At 41.5% G+C, this 22276-nt stretch overlaps 1 protein-coding gene across 4 annotated transcripts in view; it reads left to right on the top strand.

The window, feature by feature from the left end:
- nsd3 (nuclear receptor binding SET domain protein 3) overlaps positions 1-22276 on the top strand; it is a 90809-nt gene that overhangs the window by 5806 nt on the left and 62727 nt on the right. For all 4 annotated transcript variants that reach the window (XM_033013927.1, XM_033013926.1, XM_033013928.1 and 1 more), the window contains exons 2-3: positions 1889-2613; positions 20080-20236. In XM_033013927.1, the coding sequence (XP_032869818.1) occupies positions 1933-2613; positions 20080-20236 (838 nt within the window). In that variant the 5' untranslated portion in view covers positions 1889-1932. The remainder of the gene's footprint in view (positions 1-1888; positions 2614-20079; positions 20237-22276) is intronic.

The raw sequence follows: 22276 nt of genomic DNA, 5'->3' as shown, positions 1-22276 counted from the left end.
CATTGTAAAAATAGCAAAGGTTCTCGGCATTTCTTCTTGCATCTATGGCATGGAATTGACTGAAAAGGCATGTCTTGTGGAATGGAAAAGGAAGTGCACTGATTCCTACAAAACTGCTTAGAGATGTTTTGATAAGGAATCTGCTTCGGAGGTGCCTTGTCAGGGATTTACAGAAAATCTTCACCAGTGATTTTTATCTCGAGTCTTATCACCTTAAACCAGTGCATAAAACACGCTAGTGCATTCTCATTTTATTTTGATTTCCTGTTTTATTATCTGGCGATATGTTCCAGTTTCTCCTTTTGAAAATTATTATTAAATATATAATTTCTATATTTTAATTTCTATCACCCCTCTCCCCTTCAACAAGCTCTTCTCTGCATTTCCCATGATCAAAACATGTGAAGCTAGCTGCTTCACTGTAAATCAGCGATTCAGCTAAAGAAAACTCCCATTTTGAATGGCAGTCACAAATCACTTCCTTCCATTAAGCATCAGGTTCCTACGTCACTGATTCTTGGGGTGTTTCCTCTGGGCTAAAATGCTTCTAATAATGAGGATCATAGGTACTCTGGGAATGTGGTTTTAAATTATTTTCTGAAATTAATAAATACCTTGGCCTGTTACTCTTGGGCATAACATTTTTAATTTGTTATCTCTGATATTGTGCTAATATTTTGTTTCATGGGAGTGTAAATGTGCACTCATATTAACAAAAGAACAGTGTTTCACAACTTTTTAACCTCAGCAGTATATCATTTGGGTGTCCACACACACACAAGCTGGAATTCACATGACCCCTGAAAGTCACACTATCAACAGAACTCGTTAGATGATTAGATCATCCCACGGCTCACCTGTGCAAGTACACACTAAAGTCTTCTACTCTCCATTTAAAACTTGGCCACTGGTGATACATAGTTGTCCCTGAGTTTATAGCTTGAGACTAATTGTATATAAAGCATACACTGTTACAGGAATGTATCATGCCGTTTTGAATAATTCTGCCATTGAAGACTCTTGTTCACTCTTTCCTCATACTATGTTTTTGATCTCAGTAATTCTCTAGTCTGCTGCTGTGCATTTTGTGCCTGATGGTTTGATCTTTGGTGTTTCCCTTTGCTTGTGGTTATGCATGTAGGTAAAGAAAGCTGCAACCACACAAATTCTGCCATATCACAATCAGAATTTTTAAGTGTTTGAATATCTGCTCTAATTTCTGTTGGTTATGATAGAATAAATGGCTTGAATTTCATAGGAGATTAGAGGGAGCGTTCCACCCATTTTCTGTCATGTGGACAACTTTACAACATAAAGCATTAGGGCGAGTGAAGTAGACCGTTAAATAGAATACTGGAATCAGACCGACGTAAAAAGATTTGTGCAGAGCCAAGAAATGGAATTAAATGGCATAAACATTTGTATAACATCTTTGTTGTAGAAAGAAAGAAGTCCCAGAGTGCTTGTATTTAGGAAGCAATTTTCTTATTACCCAGCATTTCTGAATGCCCAGCGTTTCTTATGAATAATCATTTGCTGTATTATTAGCCTCAGTACAGTTTAAAAGTTTTAAATCTTCCTTACTTTGCATCTTTTGTTGAAATTATAATTCAAAGAATTTTCCTATCACATGTCGGGGTTGAGGTTCAATTATTTTTAGAAAGGACGGGAATACAGTGGAAGACTTGGAGCATTCGGGAAATATAAGTCAAAAACAGTCAAAATAATTTTGATTGACTTGTGTAATGCTGTGAATTTGTTGAATAAATGTGGAGTTGTAAATTATGTTGTACATATCTTATTTTTGCTGGAACGTTGTTGCGAGTTACAGCTTGTTCAGCTCACAGTGGGTGAAGTTTAACACTGAGAATTTGTCATCATTCCACAGGCTCAACAGGAGAGAGGGAAAGTTGAGGATGCTGGGGCAACACGATGGATTTCTCCTTCACATTCATGAAAGGTATCATGGGAAACACGATTCAACTGCCACAACAACTTATTGATTCAGCCAATATGAGGCAGGTTCCTGACGTCCTGAATGCCAGTGGTGGCATTGGGGAAGACAGAGGGCAATCGTATGAGGCTTCCCTGCAACAAGGCTTTACCTATCCTGCTTCTGGAGCTGATGCTATTCCACCAGTCACCAATGGTTACTCAACTGTTAATATGTATGAATCACCAGGAAAATACCCAGCATATTCCCAACTCCCCAATGGCTCTGTCAATGGCTACGGCACTTATAGGAATTTTGGCTCCAGTGACTTTTACTTGGGGGAAAACTACTTGGTCAAACAGCCGGAAATCCAGGAGAAAGTGCCTTCTCCGCCTGTTCCTGAACCTGTGACTCCGAAGAAGACGGGCTCTCCAGAGATCAAGCTGCGAATAACTAAAACTTACCACAATGGGAAGACGCTATTTGAGTCCTCGCTCTGCGGAGATCTTCTAAATGAGCAGCAGGCTCTGGCTGCTGAATCCGCAGTGGCTCGCAAACAAAAAAGGGAGAAAAAGAAGAGAAGTAAACATGACTCTGTCAGTGCTGAGAGGCAGGAACATAAAGCCATCAAGGTGGAGCATGTGGAATGCAAGACGCACTGTGGAAGCTCTGTAAATAAGGTACAGCCTTACTTTGGTCAAATATCCCAGAAATTGTAATGTAATTTTCTTGTTCCATAAACATTCAAAGCAGTTTTCCAAACAGGTGAATTATTTGTTCCTTAATGTATTTGTTTTAAAATTAATTTTGTTTACTACTACAGCCTGTCAGAATTCTTTGACATAATTGAACAAATCATTCTAAGCCTTTTCTCCAGAGATCTGCCTGACCCGCTGAGTTACTCCAGCATTTTGTGTCTACCTTTGGTATAAACCAGCATCTGCTGTTCCTTGTTATTACATTCTGAGCATTTTCTTTGTTTAGAGTAGTCTTCCTTCATCTCATTACATTTGTGTCCAGTCAGAATGTATATTGAAGTGACCTCTCTTCTGAACTAGCACTTTTATTTTTCCCCCATCTTTATTGATCTTGCTATTATCACTCTACTTGTTATTATCTCTTCTGGTGCTTGATGACCTACATTGACTCCTGATCTAGGAACATATAGATATATTCACGATATGGAACAGAATGACAGTGATGGCCATGCTGTCAGTACCCTCCATCTCGAACCTCACAGCTTGTAAATAAACCCAGTAATGCAACTCTTTACAAATTGTTAATCTGAGTTCTCTTGTGCACCTTCCCCATTCCCTTTACCCTTCAGCTATCCAGGCTATTCCTCCCCAAAATCTCTCAATTCCAGCTTCTACAAGACCTCCAACTGATCTTTTTGGACAGGGCTTTGGACATCTGTCCCACTACCTTTGTTGGTGTCAATTATTTTTCTGATGATCTCCGCCCTACCTCTTCCCTTTGCTCTATTTATTGGACGAGTTTGGCTCAATTGTAGTTATATATCGCATCATCCAATTTGATTGGGTAACATGCAAAACAAAACCTTTCACTGTACCTCGTTACATGTGACAATAATAAACCTAAACATTGTTAAAAACCAAGGGGCATTTTGTGTGATATAGGCATTAAAAAAACCGCAGGCTTCTGTTTCCATTCAACAGTCGATGTCTTAATTGGATACCAAACAGCCACACTTCATTAACTCCATCTAGGAAAAAGGTGTTCCCCTGTTTGGTGTGAATAAGAGAAGTGGATTGAACCCATGTACACAATTCTGCGGTACTACACCTTGATTATACTCAAGGGTGTCCAAAGGAAGATGGGATTCTTTTGTGCCAACGTGCTTTTGTATTATTCAATGTTTTGAACATGTTATCATAGATTTTATTTTTTTGCAAGCCAGTTCATTCTGTTTTAACTATTAGATAGCATCCAATCCCTTTCCATTGCATTTGCAAGGTTGCTTAAAATGACAGTTCTCCTTTGGATTAAGCATGTTGGTTTAGTTTATTGTCATGTGTACTGAGGTACAGTGAAAAGCTTTTTTGTTGTGTGCTATCCAATCAGTGGATGATTACAATGAAATTGTCCACAGTGTACAGATACAGATGAAAAGGAATAATATTTAGTGAAAGGTAAAGTCCGATTAAAGAGGTAGATAGTAGGTCAGGACTGCTCTCCAGTTGGTGATTCATTTTTTTGATCACAAGGATGCTGTCAAAAAAGCTGTTGGTTGAAAGAAATATGGGAGGCAATAATAGCACAGTTTTCTCCATTGTATGTGAATCAGAAGTATTTAACTTCCTCTCATTGCAGTTATGTTGACATTAATTTTTGACATATTACCAAGACCTGATCCGTTGAGCAATATAAATTTCTCTAAGAGAAAGTTCCTGATGCAGGGTTTCGACCAGAATGTTAACTATCCTGCTGCCTCCACAAATGCTGCTCGATCTGCTGAGTTTGTTTTTGTTTGCTCCAGATTACAAGAGGAAGTCTGGCTTTCACATCGTTGCTGAGCTTATATAGATGGTGGTTTAAGGTGGTGAAGCGTGTGAATGTATTTTTAAGTACTTCTGTTATGAAGTATCAATGCAAAATGTCATCAATGTTAATTGATTAGAATGAATATTTCAAAAATAGTGAATAACATTAGAAAAAAAATAAAGTGAGTACTGCAACGTTGGAACATGGTGTGGAATTAAATAATTCTTGGTTGTTTCGAGCTGTGACAAAATTTTGGAATATCCTTTTTATTGTGATCTTATATAATTGTTCGTTTTACACATTGAGTTTTGTTTTCTTGTGAAGTAATGTCCTTGTGCGTCACAGGAAAGGTTGAGGCATTCTTGCGATGTGCGTGAAAATATTTGAACTGTAAATGTATTGCTGGTGTGCTGCAAGTGATGACTAAGGATTCATTCCAAGACATTCCACTTCAACGTAATAATGCAGATTGATTGCTTGCACGTAGTCAAGGTTTTTTTTGCCCTATAGCTTTGCTTCTGGGTTGTGGAGAAGCTGAATGCACCACTATAAATCTGGCAAGGACGGATGTGGACTTAAGCCCTATCCTAATCAATTGAGGTTGCTTTGCTATAGCTTAAAGCTACTTGTTTTGAATTCCACTGCAGATTCCTTTATTTTGCACTGTATTTTGTGATTTTTGGAAGTCCAAACTTCTCAAGTAGAACTGAAGCCTTTTGCTTAACTCTGTTTTGCTTCCTGGGAGGCGGAGATGAACGACTATTTGTAAATCTCTTAATATTTCTCTGCAGTGAGCGACAGTAAGATTTTGGTATTCTACATCTTTTTATTTTGTGGAAATTGCTATGGTAAAGGGTTATTCGGGTAGGACCCATATTGCATATTTTGTATTTACGATAAGTAGTAGTCTTTGTGAGCAATTGTGTTTTGTGAAGCCATTGTGGCTTATGGAGCAAACCGTTGAATTATTTTTTATTATTGATCACTACAATTTTAAAAGTATGGTAAGAACTGAAAAATAGATTATTATAATTGTGGAGAATGGGGACATAATCAATAAACAAAATTAGACAAAGGGCTGGAGAAACTCAGCGGGTGAGGCAGCATCTATGGAGAAAAGTAGTAGGCGACGTTTTGGGTCGAGACCCTTCTTCAGACTGAGGTGTGGGGGGGGGGGGGGGGGAGAAAGGAAGAGGCGGAGACAGTAGGCTATGGGGAGAGCTGGGAAGGGGGAGGTGAAGGAGGGAGAAAGCAAAGACTACCTGAAATTAGATAAGTCGATGTTCATACCGCTGGGGTGTAAAATACCCCAACGAAATATGAGGCGTGGTTCCTCCATTTTACGCTGAACCTCACACTGGCAAACTGCAAATCCACTGACTCACGCAGCTATCTTGACTACAGTTTTTCCCACCCTGCTTCCTGTAAGGACTCTATCCCCTACTCCCAGTTCCTCCGTTATGCCGCATTTGCACCTAGGATGAGGTGTTCCAGACCAGGGCATCGGAGATGTCCTAATTCTTTAGAAAACGTGGGTTCCCCTCTTCGACTATAGATGAGACTCTCACCAAGGTCTCCTCTATATCCCACACCTCCGCTCTTATTCCCCATCCCCTTACTTGTAATAAGGACAGAGTGCCCCGTGTCCTCATCTTCCACCCCATCAGCCGGCACATACAAAATATAATCCTCCAACATTTTCGCCACCTCCAGTGAGATCCTACCACTGGCCACATCTTCCCATCTCCTCCCCTTTTGCTTTCTGTAGAGACGTTCCCTCCGTAAGTCCCTAGTCAATTCGTCCCTTCCCACCCAGACCACCCGCTCCCCTGGTACTTTCCCCTGCAACCGCAGGAAATGCTACACCTGTTGCTTTACCTCCCCCCTCGACTCCATCCAAGGACCCAAGCAGTCTTTCCAGGTGAGGCAGAGGTTTACCTGCACCTCCTGCAACCTCATCTCCTGCATCTGCTGTCGTAGGTGTCACCTTCTCTGCAGCGGCGAGTCCAAGCGCAGGCTCGGCGACCGCTTCACCCAACACTTCCGCTCAGCCCATACTAACCAACCTGATCTCCTGGTTGTCCAGCACTTCAACTCCCCCTCCCATTCTGAATCTGACCTTTCTGTCCTGGGCCTCCTCCATTGCCAGAGTGAGGCCCAGCATAAATTGGAGGAACAGCACCTCATATTTCGTTTGGGTAGTTTACACCCCAGCGGTATGAACATCGACTTCTCTAATTTCAGGTAGTCCTTGCTTTCTCCATCCTTCCCCTCCCCCTTCCCAGCTCTCCCACATAGCCTACTGTCTCCGCCTCTTCCTTTCTTTTTCATGCCCCCCCACACACACATCAGTCTGAAGAGGTCTCGACCCAAAACGTCGCCTGCTCCTTTTCTCCATAGATGCTGCCTCACCCGCTAAGTTTCTCCAGCATTTTTGTCTACTTTCGATTTTTCTAGCATCTGCAGTTCATTCTTGAACAATAAACAATATGCGTTTTAAGACACAGCGTGGAATGACCAACAATTTCCCCCCACTGATCCTACAAATTAAGGACAATTTATAGCAGTCAATTAACCAACAAACCCGCACGTCTGGGTGTAGGAGGAAACTGGAGCACCCAGAGAAAACCCACTGGTCACAGGGAGAACATCATAGTCGGGATCAAACCCAGGACGCCGGCACTGTAAGACAGCAATCTACCACTGCGCCACTCTGCCATCATGCCAATCCAATTTCGATAAGTCAAATAGCGAATAATCATGACATTTTAAATCCTGCTAACCTTTTTCATACTTCCCCCCCCCCCTCCCTTGGAAAATTTCTTCCTTGCTGCCGAATTTCAGGATCCTAAGGCCAATTGTGGTCCATTACCGAGATTAATTAGAGAGACACCATATATCCTCTATGTTTGGGCTGGAGACAAGAAGCTGCAGGAGCTGCAATGTGAGGTTATCCACTTTGGTGGCAGGGAGGCAGATTAAGTAAGTAAGTTTATTGGCCAAGTATTCACATACAAGGAATTTGCCTTGGTGCTCCACCCACAAGTAACAACATGACATACAGTGACATTTACGAATGACTCCGAAAACACTAAACATTAATAATAATAAAACATTAATGATAAAACACCATTGATCAAGCATGTGAACCAACAATATACCAGATCAAAGGGAGGCTACAGATTTTTGGCTGGAGTAGAGCAACCACTCGTGGATAAAAACTGTTTTTATGTCTGGCTGTGGCAGCTTTGACAGTCCGGAGTCGCCTTCCAGAGGAAAGTGATTCAAAGAGTTTGTGGCCAGGGTGAGAGGGGTCAGAGAAGATCTTGCCCGTTCGCTTCCTGGCCCTTGCAGTGTACAGTTCATCAATGGAGGGAAGGTTGCAGACAATAACCTTCCCAGCTGATTGGACGATTTGCTGCAGCCTCCAGGTGTTGTGATTGGTGGCTGAGCCAAACCAGACCATGATGGAGAAGGTGAGAACAGACTCTACGATTGCTGTGTAGAATTGGACCATCATTGCCTGTGGCAGATTATGATTCCGCAGCTGCCATAGGATGTACATCCTCTGTTGCGCCTTTTTGACTGTGTGCTGTCAAGTTAGGAAAAGAGGAAGTACAATGAGATCTGGGTGTTCTTGTTCATCAGTCGCTGAAAGTAAGCATGCAGGTACAGCAGGCTGTGAAGAAACCTAATGGCATGTTGGCCCTCATAACAAGAGGAGTTGAGAATAAGAGCAAAGAGGTCCTTCTGCAGTTGTGCAGGGTCCTTGTGAGACCACACCTGGAGTATTGTGTGCAATTTAGGTCTCCAAATTTGAGGAAGGACATTCTTGCTATTGTGGGAGTGCAGCCTAGGTTCACAAGGTTAATTCCCGGGATGGCAGGTCAGAAGTATGTTGAAATAATGGAGCGACTGTATACACAGTAAGAATATAGGGGATCTTACTGAAACATATAAGATTATTAAGGGATTGGACACACTGGAGGCAGGAAACATGTTCTGATGTTGGAGGAGTCCTGAACCAAGGGCAACAGTTTAAGAACAAGGGGTAGGCCATTTAGAACAGAGATGAGGAAAAACATTTTCACCCAGAGTTGTGAATCTGTGGAATTCTCTGCCCCAGAAGGCAGTTGAGGCCAATTCTCTGGATGCTTTCACGAGAGAGTTAGTTAGAGCTCTTAAAGATAGTGGAGTCGAGGGATATGGGGAGAAGGCAGGAACGGGGTACTGTTTGTGGATGATCAGCCATGGTCACAGTGAATGGCGTTGCCGGTTGAAAGGGCCGAATTGCCTACTCCTGCACCTATTGTCTACTTATAGTATTATGTTTGTTCTGGTCATGACACTAGAGGGGGAATGTGGTAGTAATAGACAGATCAATATGTTACATGGAAAGGATGCTGTGGTTACAAAGAAAGATTGGATTGGCTGGATGTATTCTCTCCAGTACATAGGAGGCTGAGAGTTGACTTGTATTTATACAATTATAAGTGGCGTAGAGAGGATAGATAATCTTTTTCACAGGGCATGGGAGACTAGAACTAGAGGGCACAAGCATAAGATGAGGTGGGGGAGAAATCTATAGGGTACGTTTTTCCACAGGGTGGTGGTTATCTGTACCAAACTAACAAGAGGTGGTAGAGACAGATATAATTACAACATTTAAGAGGCCTTTGGACAGGCGCTTGAATAGGGAAGCCATGGGGAAATACAGGTCTAGTGCAGGCAAATGGGATTGGTGCAGGTAGGCATCATGGTCGGCATGGATGAGGTAGGCGTGTTTATTAAAATGTGTTGAAATGTATGTTTTGTCGAGACGTTTCTTGCACACAAGTTAGTTTGGACCTATAGAATTGTAAAATATTGATACTGACTGAGAGGCAGTAGAGTATATTTCAGCAGTGGTGGAGGTTGGCAGTGGGTGAACAGTTTCAATGTTACTTCGCCTTGAACATGGAATAGCTCACTTTGTTCGAAAACAACTCAAACAGGTTCAATAATTATAGATCTCATAAGGCATGGTGAAAGGTACAAAAATCATATTATGCAGATTTTTGTAATGCTAATGTTTAAAATATTTTTTGGCCTTAAAAGAAATGCGAGGTTATGCTAACTGATGTCTTGCTGCTTTGGTCTCCTGGTTTTTTATGCTATTGAATTAATGCTTTGCCACAACTGTCTTTCTGGTTTGAATAATCCAAGTACTGGGGAATACACAGGACAAAAACGTCTTATTCGCAAAAGTGTCAAGGAATCTTGTGCAGCTATAATTATATTGTTCCTGATGTTGGGGAAGTCCAGAATTATGGGGTCACAGTTTAAGGATAAGATGGAAGTCTTTTAGGACTGAGATGAGAAAATCATTTTTTACACAGAGTGGTGAATCTGTGGAATTCTCTGCCACAGAAGGTAGTTGAGTCCAGTTCATTGGCTATATTTAAGAGGGAGTTAGATGTGGCCCTTGTGGCTAAAGGGATCAGGGGGTATGGAGAGAAGGCAGGGATGGGATACTGAGTTGGATGATCAGCCATGATCATATCGAATGGCGGTGCAGTCTCGAAGGACCGAATGGCCTACTCCTGCGCCTATTTTCTATGTTTCTATACCGCATACTGCCATAACAGGCCAACAGAAAATGCCATCTCCCTTGCTCTCCACTGACCACTGCACCACTTGGACAATAAAACCACAACCGTTGGACCGGTAACTAATTCTTAATGCACAACTGTCCATTATTCCTAATTCCATGTAGTCTAATCATGTTGTCCAACCTCCTGTGTAGCACCTTATGAAAAGCCTTTAGAAAACCTAAATCACATCACTGCTTTCCCCTTATCTATTCTACACATTATTTACTCAAAGAACTCCAGCAAATTAACCAAACTTGATTTTTATTTCCTGGACATATGTTGACACTGCTCAGTATTATTATTTGAAGTTGTTTGGTATGACCTTTTCATTTTGCCAATTACTGATATTAGGCTAAGTTGGTGGCTTCCAGTTTTTGCTTTTTCCTTTCTTAAACTAAAATTACATGTACTAGCCCCCAATCCACCATAACAATTCCAGATTCTATACAATTTTGGAAGATGATAATCAGATTTCCTCATCTGAGAAATCATTCTAATAAATCTTTTCTGCGCCCACCACAAGCTTTGCATGTTTTCAAAACTGGGATTCAGAACTAGATGCAATGCATGAGTTATATCTGAGCCAGTAATTTACAATAGCTCCTTATCTATTTATCAAGCCCAGGATCTTGACTGCTTTTTTAAATTGTTCCTGCCCAGACACTTTCTAGTTCATGCACATAATCCCAGACTTGTTCCTGTACCTTTTTAGGAATATGTCTTCCACTTTATATTGCCTCAACTCATTCTTCTTCCTGGAACTTTTTAACACTCTGCATTTTACTTTCAGTTTCATCTGCCATGGATCTGCTCATTCTACCAACCTCCTTAATATTTATTGCTATTCTCCCCACATCAGCGAATTTGTAATTTGTGCCATATCCAAGTCATTAATGAATATTAACAAAGGCAATAGTCCTCACACTGACCCCTGGGGAATTACACCATTTCCTTGACTCCAGTCAGGGAAAACTGTTCACTCTACTGTTTGTCACTTAGCCAATTTTCTATCCGTGTTGTTACAGCTTTTATACCAAGGGTCGGTCGTAATGACGTCTAATATGTGGCACTTTATCAAACATCTTTTTAAAGTCCAGAGGCATGAACTGCATTTCAATAAAAGTCTTGTCAATGAGCTCCTGGTTGACTTGCTGGTGTGCACAGATCTATAGGGGGGTTGCACGAAAGGTCACTGGGTCATAGGGCTCGACACACGGAGCCGCTAAATCGAACTGGAAGACATCCGTCACTAGAAACGCGTACTTTCCTACCTGTTAAAAACCGCCAAAATGTTGAATTTTTGAGCTGAAAAAAATTGTGGGAGTCGGGGTAAATGTGAGAGACATGTACCCAACTTTAGAATTCCAAACGTGAAGTGAAATGAAGGTATAGAGAAGCGAGAATTGAAGGGACTACAGCAGCTAAAGTGCTTGGTAAACATTGAAAATATTAAGAATTATCGCATTTGCTCACTGCATTTCATCAAGTAAGGCATTATTTGTGTTTTTTCTTGATTCCTTTGGTATCTAAAAATTCTCAGAAGTGATGAATCTGGCTGTAAATTTTTCTTCAGATGCGTTTTCATTTTGTATGTAAAAACCCACGAGAACCATGGGCGATTAAAAAAATTACAGCCAGATTTATCACTTCTGAAACTTTTTAGATGCCAAAGGAATCAAGAAAAAACACAAATAATGCCTCACTTGATGAAATGCAGTGAGCAAACGGCCAATGTTTGCCAAGCACTCTGGCTGTTGTTATCCCTTCAGCTGTCGCTTCTATCTACCGTCATTTCTCCTCACTTTTGGAATTGTGAAGTATGCTGAACGTCTCACACGCTTATCCCGATTTCCATAATTATTTACAAATTGACAATTTCAGCGGGTTTTAACGGGCCCGCTACGTTGGAAACAATGGTAAGTGCCTACCTGCAGTACATCACGTGTAATCCATTTGGAGTAGCGTAGCAACAGTACGGGTCATGGGTCGTGACTGACTGCCGTGAAACCTCCCTATATATCATTTGACATTTCAGTTCTTGTTCTCTATGAAGACTTGCCATTAAAGGAACTTTAAAAAAAAAAACAAGTCAGCATCTTAAGGAAAGCGGAGCAAACATCTGAAAGCAAAGAATTTGAAAGCAGAATCTTTAATACTCAGTGTAAGAAGTCAACTCTGGGGAAATATAATACAGGTCCACCACCTATTTTCCAGCAACTGGTGGTCCGGCAGCTCTTAATCTGGACAAAATTACTAGAGCGCACTTGAAATTCTTCCCGAAAATGTGGCGCCTAGGTGAGAAAATGTGAGACCGCCTATCTCGACCTCATTGGGACTTCCACTGTCGATTAGTGCATTGAATTTGCCCCCTACGGACGGAACTCTGGCCAGGCTAGAGTCGGCAGGTCCGTTCCAGTAGCCGACTTTGCGGCCCGATATCTCGACTCCTCCGGCTGTAACGCCATCTTTGCAGCCATATCTTTCATTGATTATACACATAATTAGTAGGGAAACATAGCTCCATCTAATGTATTGAGTAATGCATATATTTATCTATATATTACTAAAACTCTTTGTTTGTTTGTATGGATGCGTGTGAATGCATGACGATACAAAACCCTGCCAAAACGGTACATGATAGCACTACAATTTTTGGCCTGTGATGTAAATCAAACAAGTTTCGTTCAGATTGATGGTATATTTTACAAGTTATTGACATTTTAAACTTTACAAAAATCACTTTCCCACTTGCCCTGCCCCTCAACCGCGTTCAACGTCACAATGGGATCCCGAATCTCATTTACATTAAAAAATTGCAATTTTCAATTTTAGTCAAATTCTTCCGTTTTCATTAACAGCTAACATTGTGTTGAGGTTATTTAAAGAAAAAAATGCAATTTTCATTGAGAATTTAAGTTAAAAAATTAAAAAAAAGAAAAAGATTTTCATTGTGGAGGGTGGGATAGGGGGAGGTTAGGCGTGGGGGAGCAGGGAGATAGAGGGAGAGGAGGGGTGTAGGGATGGGAGAGGGGTTATGGAGGGAGGGAGTGACTGAGGGTAGGGGAGAGGTGAGGGAGGGATTGGGGAAGAGGGAGGGTGAAGAGGAGGGGGAGGAAGTGCGGGGTGATGAGGGGGAATGGAGGAGGTTAGGGGTAGGAAGAGGGATGGCGAGGCACAGTTGGGGAGGGTTGCCGTGACTCGCGTCACAACGGGGATCTCTGGAGTCAAACGGGAATCCCTCAGCTGCGCCTGCGCAGTTGGGGGTTATGGGTCAGTGGTGGAATATTGCCCTTGGGGACGGGCCCCAACAGGTCCGCACCTGGTCTAGTTAGACCTAAATTTCAAAGTAATGTCCTATACTACAGAAGTACACAATTTCTCATAATAGCCATACTGTACGATCTGATTGAATGGACTACATCCACAACTCTCTGCGAGAGGCAAGGTTTTCAGGACAGAAATGATAAAACAAGAGTAAAAGTGTGCTGGATTTTTTTTAATCTGCTTTTGGAAAAAAAAAAGTATGCTTATTGCAAAAGTGAAATACCAAAATATTTTTGACAAAGGGTTAAAGTCACTTTAAGTCACTATAAGTTACAGCTAACCCCAAGTGTACACTAAGGTAATCCATGTGTGACTCACACTAGAATTAAGAGGTGGAGAAGGGACATTCTCAAATTGGTGTTATTTGAAGCCCGCAAAGTGCATAATTAGAAAATGTTGATTGCCTGTTGCTTCCATGCTAATCCTGAAATATAACGGTTTGCCAGATATCTCCATTACTGTAATTGCTACTGCTATCTCTTTTTTCGAATGGGCAGAGAGGAGGAAGGGGTGAATCGAATGTTTTTTCTAGATTTATGGCTAATGTGAAATAATAGGTTAATTTATCAGTTCATATCAACTTCTATAATACCTTTGTTAATTGTCCTATTATTCAAGATTCAACGTTGCATTAAAGTATGAGAAAGTGAACAGAAGATGAAGTTCTAGTCTGGTCCCATTCATAGAAGTATTTGGTTATTCAATGAACTGGGAGGAAGTAAATTGATTACTGACAAGGAAATTATAGTAAATGACTAGACTAAATGGGACCCGTTGGGTCCCATGTTCACACGGGGGAGTGGTCCCCCAACGCAATATTCCACCTCTCTACCAATTCCAATATTGGTGGCCAGTGTGGGGGGGGGGGGGTGGGGCTTTCTGGAGCGCTAGTATGTATGTTGTGGGCCGAAGGGGCTGGTTCCCAAAGGACTAGTATGGATAATGTGGACCAAATGGATTCTTGGGATTCAGACAGGAAGTGGTCAAGATGAGACTTTTAGTTATATAGATAAGCAGAAGTATATGAAGATCTGTGGAACAATCTTAAAAATAAGATAAGGAATGCGAGAAAGTTGACCTGTCAAATCATTTTCAGCTGGGTTAAATATAAATTAAATGCAATTTCCTTTTTGTGATCCATAAAATTATTTTGTATTTCAGAAACAAAAACTATAATAACATTTAAAAAGTTTTAAGGGTACTTGGACAGAATATTCAACCACTTTTTTTTTTGTTTGGGGAAAAAAACCATTCGAAGGATCTCCATGAATAATTGCTTTCACTAATTTGAAGAAGGCTTTACAGTGCATTCAGAAAGTATTCAGACCCCTTCACTTTTCCACATTTTGTTACGTTATAACTTTATTCTAAAATGGATTAAATTCATTTTGTTTACACACATCAATCTACACACAATACCCCATAATAAAAAAGCGCAAAAGGTGTTTAGAAATGTTTGCAAAGTAATTAAAAAGAAATAACTGAAATATCACATTTACAGAAGTATTCAGACCCTTTACTCAGTACTTTGTTCAGGCTCCTTTGGCAGCGATTAAAGCCTCAAGTCTTCTTGGGTATGATGCTACAAGCTTGGCACACCTGTATTTGGGTAATTTCTCCCATTCTTCTCTGAAGAGCCTCTCAAGCGTTGTCAGGTTGGATGGGGAGCGTCGATACACAGCTATTTTCAGGTCCCTCCAGAAATGTTCGATCGGGTTCAAGTCCAGGCTCTGGCTGGGCCAATCAAGGACATTCACAGACTTGTCATGAAGCCACATCTGCATTGTCTTGAGTGTGTGCTTAGGGTCGTGGTCCTGTTTGGAAGGCGAACCTCCACCCCAGTCTGAGGTCCAGAACGCTCTGGAGCAGGTTTTAATCAAGGATCTCTCTGTACTTTGCTCCGTTCATCTTTCCCTCGATCCTGACAAGTCTCCCAGTTCCTGCCGCTGAAAAACATCCCCACAGCTTGATGCTGCCTCCACAATGCTTCACCGTGGGTATGGTTTGGCCAGGTGATGAGCGATGCCTGATTTCCTCCAGACGTTACGCTTGGCATTCAGGCCAAAGAGTTCAATCTTGGTTTCATCAGACCAGAGAATCTTGTTTCTTATGCCTTTTGGCAAACTCCAAGCGGGCTGTCATGTGCCTTTTACTGTGGAGTGGTTTCCGTCTGACCAATCTACCATAAAGGCCTGATTGGTGGAGTGCTGCAGATATAGTTGTCCTTCTGGAAGGTTCTGCCATCTCCACAGAGGAATTCTGGAGCTCTGACAGAGCGACCATCGGGTTCTCGGTCACCTCCCTGACCAAGGCTCTTTTCCCCCGATTACTCAGTTTGGCCGGGCGGCCAGCTCTATGAAGAGTCCTGGTGGTTCCAAAGTTCTTCCATTTAAGAATGACGGAGGCCACTGTGCTCTTCGGGACCTGCAATGCTGCGGAAATTGTTTTATACCCTTCCCCAGATCTGTGTCTCGACACAATCCTGTCACTGAGGTCTACGGATAATGCCTTCGTCTTCATGGCTTGGTTTTTGCTCAAGGATAATCAATGGAAACAGGATGAACCTAAACTCAATTTTGAGTGTCATTGCAAAGGGTCTGAATACTTATGTAAATGTGATATTTCAGTTATTTATTTTAAATTATTTTGCAAACATTTTTAAACATCTGTTTTCGCTTCTTCATTCTGGCCTAACGTGTGTAAAAAAATGAGTAATAATTTAATCCATTTTAAAATAAGGTTGTAACGTAACAAAATGTGGAAAAAGTGACGGGGTCTGAATACTTTCTGAATGCACTGTATATGAATGTGATGTGAAAAGGAGCAGGCAATTGGATCACAGGATAGGTGTTTAAACATGAGGATTTGACTCTAATACTGAATTACATAGAAGACAGAAATATCAGTAGTTCTGATGAAAGGTTAACTTAGTTTCTTTCTCTCTACCTGACTGCTGAGTATCTCAGCAATTTCAGTTTTTATTTCAGATTTTCAGTTCCAGCAGTTCTTGATGTGAAGTATTAACTCGGTTTTTCTAGCCACAGATTTTGCCCGGTCCACTGAATATTTCCAGTGTTTTCTACAGTATTCTGTGTGGAAGTCTCTCTTTATATCAAAAGTAAAACACTTTAAATATGGTAGATATGTTCTGAATTTTATCAAATCCAAGCTTTGATCGGAATGCCTCAGTGCTAGCATTTGGAAATTGTTTCTAATAGATACATAGATACATAGAAAATAGGTGCAGGAGTAGGCCATTCGGCCCTTCGAGTCTGCACCGCCATTCAATATGATCATGGCTGATCATCCAACTCAGTATCCCGTACCTGCCTTCTCTCCATACCCCCTGATCCCTTTAGCCACAAGGGCCACATCTAACTCCCTCTTAAATATAGCCAATGAACTGGCCTCAACTACCCTCTGTGGCAGAGAGTTCCAGAGATTCACCACTCTCTGTGTGAAAAAGTTTCTTCTCATCTCGGTCCTAAAGGATTTCCCCCTTATCCTTAAGCTGTGACCCCTTGTCCTGGACTTCCCCAACATCGGGAACAATCTACCTGCATCTAGCCTGTCCAACCCCATAAGAATTTTGTACGTTTCTATAAGATCCCCTCTCAATCTCCTAAATTCTAGCGAGTATAAGCCAAGTCTATCCAGTCTTTCTTCATATGAAAGTCCGGACATCCCAGGATGTCTAAATGATTGTTCAGCGATGACCAACATGTTAGAGCAACATATTCAAATGATTGAATAATTGGCAGGACATATAATCTATAATCAGTAAATTCTATACGTTCTGTTGAAGAAACTAATTTGCACACTCTAAGATCCCAGAAAGAGCCATGTGATAATGAGAAGGTAATCTAATGTGGAGAATTCTTCTGGAATAAATATTCACTTGAAAAACTGAGAAACCAACCCTATGCTGCTTCAAAGTAGTACAGTGACTTTTTCTTTTGGCTTTTATAGAGACCATAACTTTAAAGAGTTTTGTTGGAAAACTTTTTCCTGGTTAATTTGAAAGATATACTTAAGGTAATTGACCTGAGCCAATAACTCAGCATCTATGAAGCAAGAAACTTGCCTACATTTTCTATGTTCATTCATTGCAATGTTTGCCATTATTGCATAATGTAACTAAAATCAAAAGTACATGCACAGTTGAGGTAAAATTAAGATTGAGAGCTGAGTCATTCTTCTGGGTATCCTGCAAACATTTAACTTTCAACTGACATCAAGATCTGTGTGGTCTGAGGGAGATTACTGTGCAGAAATAGGTTGCTGTGTTTCTTGCATTACAGCAACCACTAAATTGGCTGCAAAGCCTTTTGGGAGAGGTTCTAGATTCTAGTACCTCTAGTTAACCTCTCGCCTGACTCACAATCTGAAGAAGGGTCTCGACCCGAAACATCACCTATTCCCTTTTCTCCACAGATGCTGCCTGACCCACTGAGTTACTCCAGCATTTTGTATCTATCTTCTGTGATTCTGTAAGATGCTTTAGCAACGCAAGTCTTTCTTCTCTTGCTAAACTTCGGTTACAAAAACTGAAGAACTGCTTAATATAACTTGGAACGATGCAAATTCTTTACTGAACGAACTGAATGACTATTTATTGTGATGGGCACATGAGGACATGTAAATTGTTGATTGATTGATTGATAGAATTTATTGCCACACAACCAGGGTCGGTGGAATTTTGGGTTATCAGCAGCGGTACAATAATAAAGAACACACAACCACAATAAAAATGTAACACAAACATCCACCACAGCATTCATCACTGTGGTGGAAGGCACAGAACTTGGCCAGACCTCCTCCATTTTCCCCCGTGGTCGGGACCTCCACCCTCCGCAGCCGTTGCTGCGGCGTCCAGATGGTAAGGGACAAAGTCAAAGGCAAGGTAAGTCCAGGATCGGCTCTTCCCCACCGGAGACCGCGGATTCAGGCTGTTGTAGGCCGCAGGCCGGCGGTCGAAGTTTTAAGGTTCCCGCCGCGCCGCAGCCAGAAGCACCGCAGACCGCAGGGCCGGTGGTCGAAGCTCCCCTCCAGGGGTGATGGTAAGTCCATGCCGGACCCGCGGTGGAAGTTGGCCGCGAGCCGGCAGTGATGGCTTCTTCTTCCCCCAGGTCCTGGAGCTGTGCGGGTTGGAGCTTCAGGCTGCTGGCTGCCCCGGGCCAGCGAAACATAGCTGTTAAGACTGTGCTACTTTTTAATTGGTTCACAAAACAATGCTGGAAGAACTCAGCAGGTCAGGCAGCTTCTCTCACCCAAACTTCTGGCAATTGCAGTATGAAATGCAATCATCACACGAAACACTGAACCACCCTTTTGCTAATTTGGGTTGCTTGCTCTGGGATATTTTCTGTTGTTTCTCAATCACATACAAAATATCTCCAATTGCTTGCCTTTAGTTGAATATTTGTATCAATTTGATGCAAAATCTTTGCAAATTTCTCCTAAATTAATATTAGAGTTAGTCCTAGTGCCAGCATTTTTACTTACTTTAATTAAAGTGAACTCTGGTGTCACATTTCGCAGCAAAAAGTTGAGCCATTTAAAGTAAAGGTACATGTTCTTTTGTGTTTTGGAAGCTGATGACATAGCCCAGCTTTTTGAGGTGCCATAGTGAAATAAGAGATGTGGGTTGAAAAGGCCTAGTACATAAAAAGTTGTGGTATGCATAAACTGCTTGCTGTAAAACGGGTACAAGACTAATTGACAAGGTGTCTGTTATCTTTTTAACAATTGCAGTTACTGGAGGAGTGGTTTTTAATGCACAATTTGTGTTAACCTGGGCTATTGTATCCTTAATTTTGTAGGATATGGGGCCCAATGCCGGCAAATGGGACTTAACTCTGGCCTCTGGGAGGTACTTTAGTTAACCGAGAGAGAGAGAGTTTTGAAGACGGGTTTATTTCTGTGCTGCATAACTCTGTCTACTCTGTCTTGTGTTTCTCTATTTAAGTTACATGCCTGCTTCCAACTACAGTACAGAAAAATCCCCCGGTAACTATTAGGTTTTTGAAGCTCCATTGTTAGGATTTCTTTCTCATTGTACGATCTCTGGAAATTATAGATCTTTTAAAAGCTTTTTCCATCTTTTTTGCTGTGCTTTTTAGCCTCTTTGCTTCTCAATTTCAATTTTAGATATTCATCTGCTTCATGTAGTCTCTTGTTCTCTAGTGTCCAAGAATTTAGATTCTTGAGTCACTATCTCTTGTTCTCCCCACATTACCCCCCTGTTCCCCCCAACTTCCCCTCACTGCTCTGACTGCTACTGATGTCCCTGGGTTTGCTGGAAGAAGTTGGGGCCATGACTTGAATTTAATGCTTTATTCGCTATTTCAACCTGAAAGAAATGAGATTAATTTTATAAAATGAAGGTTAAATTTGATTTATTAACATACCTGCATTCTGAAGGAAGGTCACAACCCGAAATGTCACCTATCCATGTTCTCCAGACCCGATGAGTTACTCCAGCACCTTTTGTAAACCAGCATCTGCAGTTCCTTGATTCTGCATTGGTTTAGTAGGTTGATTATGATTAGATGCAAGGCCGTTGGGAGCAAAATATTTAAGCTTTCTGCCACATTTTCTAGAAATACTTGTGGTTATTACCATATGCCAAAACAATTTAATGTGATATCCTGTTTATTAAAAATGTTGTCATTTGCATTTCAGGCCCGTCGGTTACCGGACTCTGGGAATCAGACAGAAGTTTCAACATTTTACCAGGTTGGAGATTTAGTGTGGACAAAGGTCGGTACTTATCCATGGTGGCCCTGTATGGTGTCCTGCGATCCATTGCTGCAGATTTATACCAAGATCAACACAAGAGGTAAGCCTGGCTATGATTAAATGGCATCATGAGGTTTCCCTTGAAAGGAAAACTATTCCTTAGAGTTGGCAAAATACAGTAAACCCTAGTTTTAACGGAACACTTTATAACGGTTTTCAGTTGTAGTGGATGCACCTACTGACGGCTGCCCCTGCTACCTCAGCCTCACATCGCCTCACCTGCCGCATACAGGCCATGCCTGCTGTCACCACCGGAAAGTCACCTATCCCCAGAGTTGCTGCCTGACCTGTTGAGTTACTCCAGCACTTTGTGTCCTTTTGTGTAACAGCAACTGCAATTGTTTATTTCCACTACTTATACGATGATACTAATCTGTTCTAGTGGACAATTGGCAATAAAGGGCATAATTCCCTCCCCCTATTGTCCATTTATAATGAGGGTTTACTGTATTGCCAAAATATATTTACTGTTGAGGTTGTGAGTGATCCATGTTGGGGAAAGGTTTCTGAAAGCTACAACTATTGATTTCATTGAAATGAACTGTTCTCAATTGACATATTGTCCAACACAAGACTTTTACTCTAAGACTGTTATTATGAAACAAAGTTTGCTACAAATGACTGGTCACCATGTCACAAGTACTTGACATTGGCAGTGTAACAATAAATGCATGCTAGGGCATACAGAGAAACCAATTCTCACATTTAAGATTGTTAAGGGCTTGGACACGCTAGAGGCAGGAAACATGTTCCCCATGTTGGGGGACTCCAGAACCAGGGGCCACAGTTTAAGAATAAGGAGTAAGCCATTATGAACGGAGACAAGGAAACACTTTTTCTCACAGAGTGTGGTGAGTCTGTGGAATTCTCTGCCTCAGAGGGCAGTGGAGGCAGGTTCTCTGGATGCTTTCAAGAGAGAGCTAGATAGGGCTCTTAAAAATAGCGGAGTCAGGAGATATGGGTAGAAGGCAGGAACGGGGTACTGATTGGTGATGATCAGCTGGCTCGAAGGGCTGAAGGCCTGCACCTATTGTCTATTGTCTATTTTAGAAGTATATAAAATATTGAGAGGCATAGGTAAGGTCAGACTCTTTGTGTTTTTCCCCAGAGTGGAAATGTCAAAGCTTTAAGGTGAGAGGGGCAAAGATCAGATGATGAGTGCCTGGAATGCGCTAGAATGGATGGTGTTGGAGGCAGACACAGTAGTGGCATTTAAGAGACTTTTAGATGGAACATGGATATGCAGGACATGGAGAGATGTGGATCATGTGCAGGCAGAGAAGATCAGGTTCTCTTTGTATCATGTTCAGCATGGACATTGTGGGACAAAGGACCCGCTCCTTTGCTGTACTGTTTTATGTTCACACATTCTTGAGAGATTGGGGGAAGACCATCATTTGTCTCGCCCTAGAAAAGTTTGCACTTTCTCTTCCCTTGCCAAATGTTCTTTTGGTTCGTCAATGAATTCAGTGTTTTTTTTGTATCCACCAAAAAGGTGTAGAAATATATTTTGCCTGTTGACTTGTTCTGGAGAATCTCCCGAAACCTTGTCTTTCCTGATAGTCTATCTTGTCCTCAAATAGTCTAAATAGTCTCAAGGGTTTTCCCAATTTACAGAAGGCAACAGTAAATTGAAACCACTTTCATTGATTTTGTTCATCACTGATCACTGAAAGACTATTGCATCAATCCTGCTAATCCAAGCGTTGACTAATCGTGCTATTCCAGGCATAAATCCAAGGTGTACAAAATAGTCTGCTTTGCCCTTTTCAGCAATAGCAGAAAAATATAAAATATACCTGATATTTGGCAATTTCATCATCATCCCCAAGTCTTAAATTCTATATAATCGGAAATGCTGATTATTGTGAATATAGCTTCTATAACTTAAAAGTCCAATGTACCTACATACCTTCATTTCTACAAATCACAGAACTGGCTTCTTCTCTCCCCCCCCCCCCCCCATTCTCTCTCTGTCTCTCTCTCTTTCTCTATCTCTTTATCTTCCTCTTTATCTCTCCCCCCTCCCTCTCTGCCTCTCTCTCTCTGCCTCTCTCTCTCTGCCTCTCTCTCTCTCTAA

This window comes from Amblyraja radiata, chromosome 39 (assembly GCF_010909765.2).
Source record: "Amblyraja radiata isolate CabotCenter1 chromosome 39, sAmbRad1.1.pri, whole genome shotgun sequence".
Taxonomy (NCBI): Eukaryota; Metazoa; Chordata; class Chondrichthyes; order Rajiformes; family Rajidae; genus Amblyraja; species Amblyraja radiata.
The sequence above is the reverse complement of the archived record's forward strand: the minus strand, read 5'-3'. Positions and strand labels throughout refer to the sequence as shown.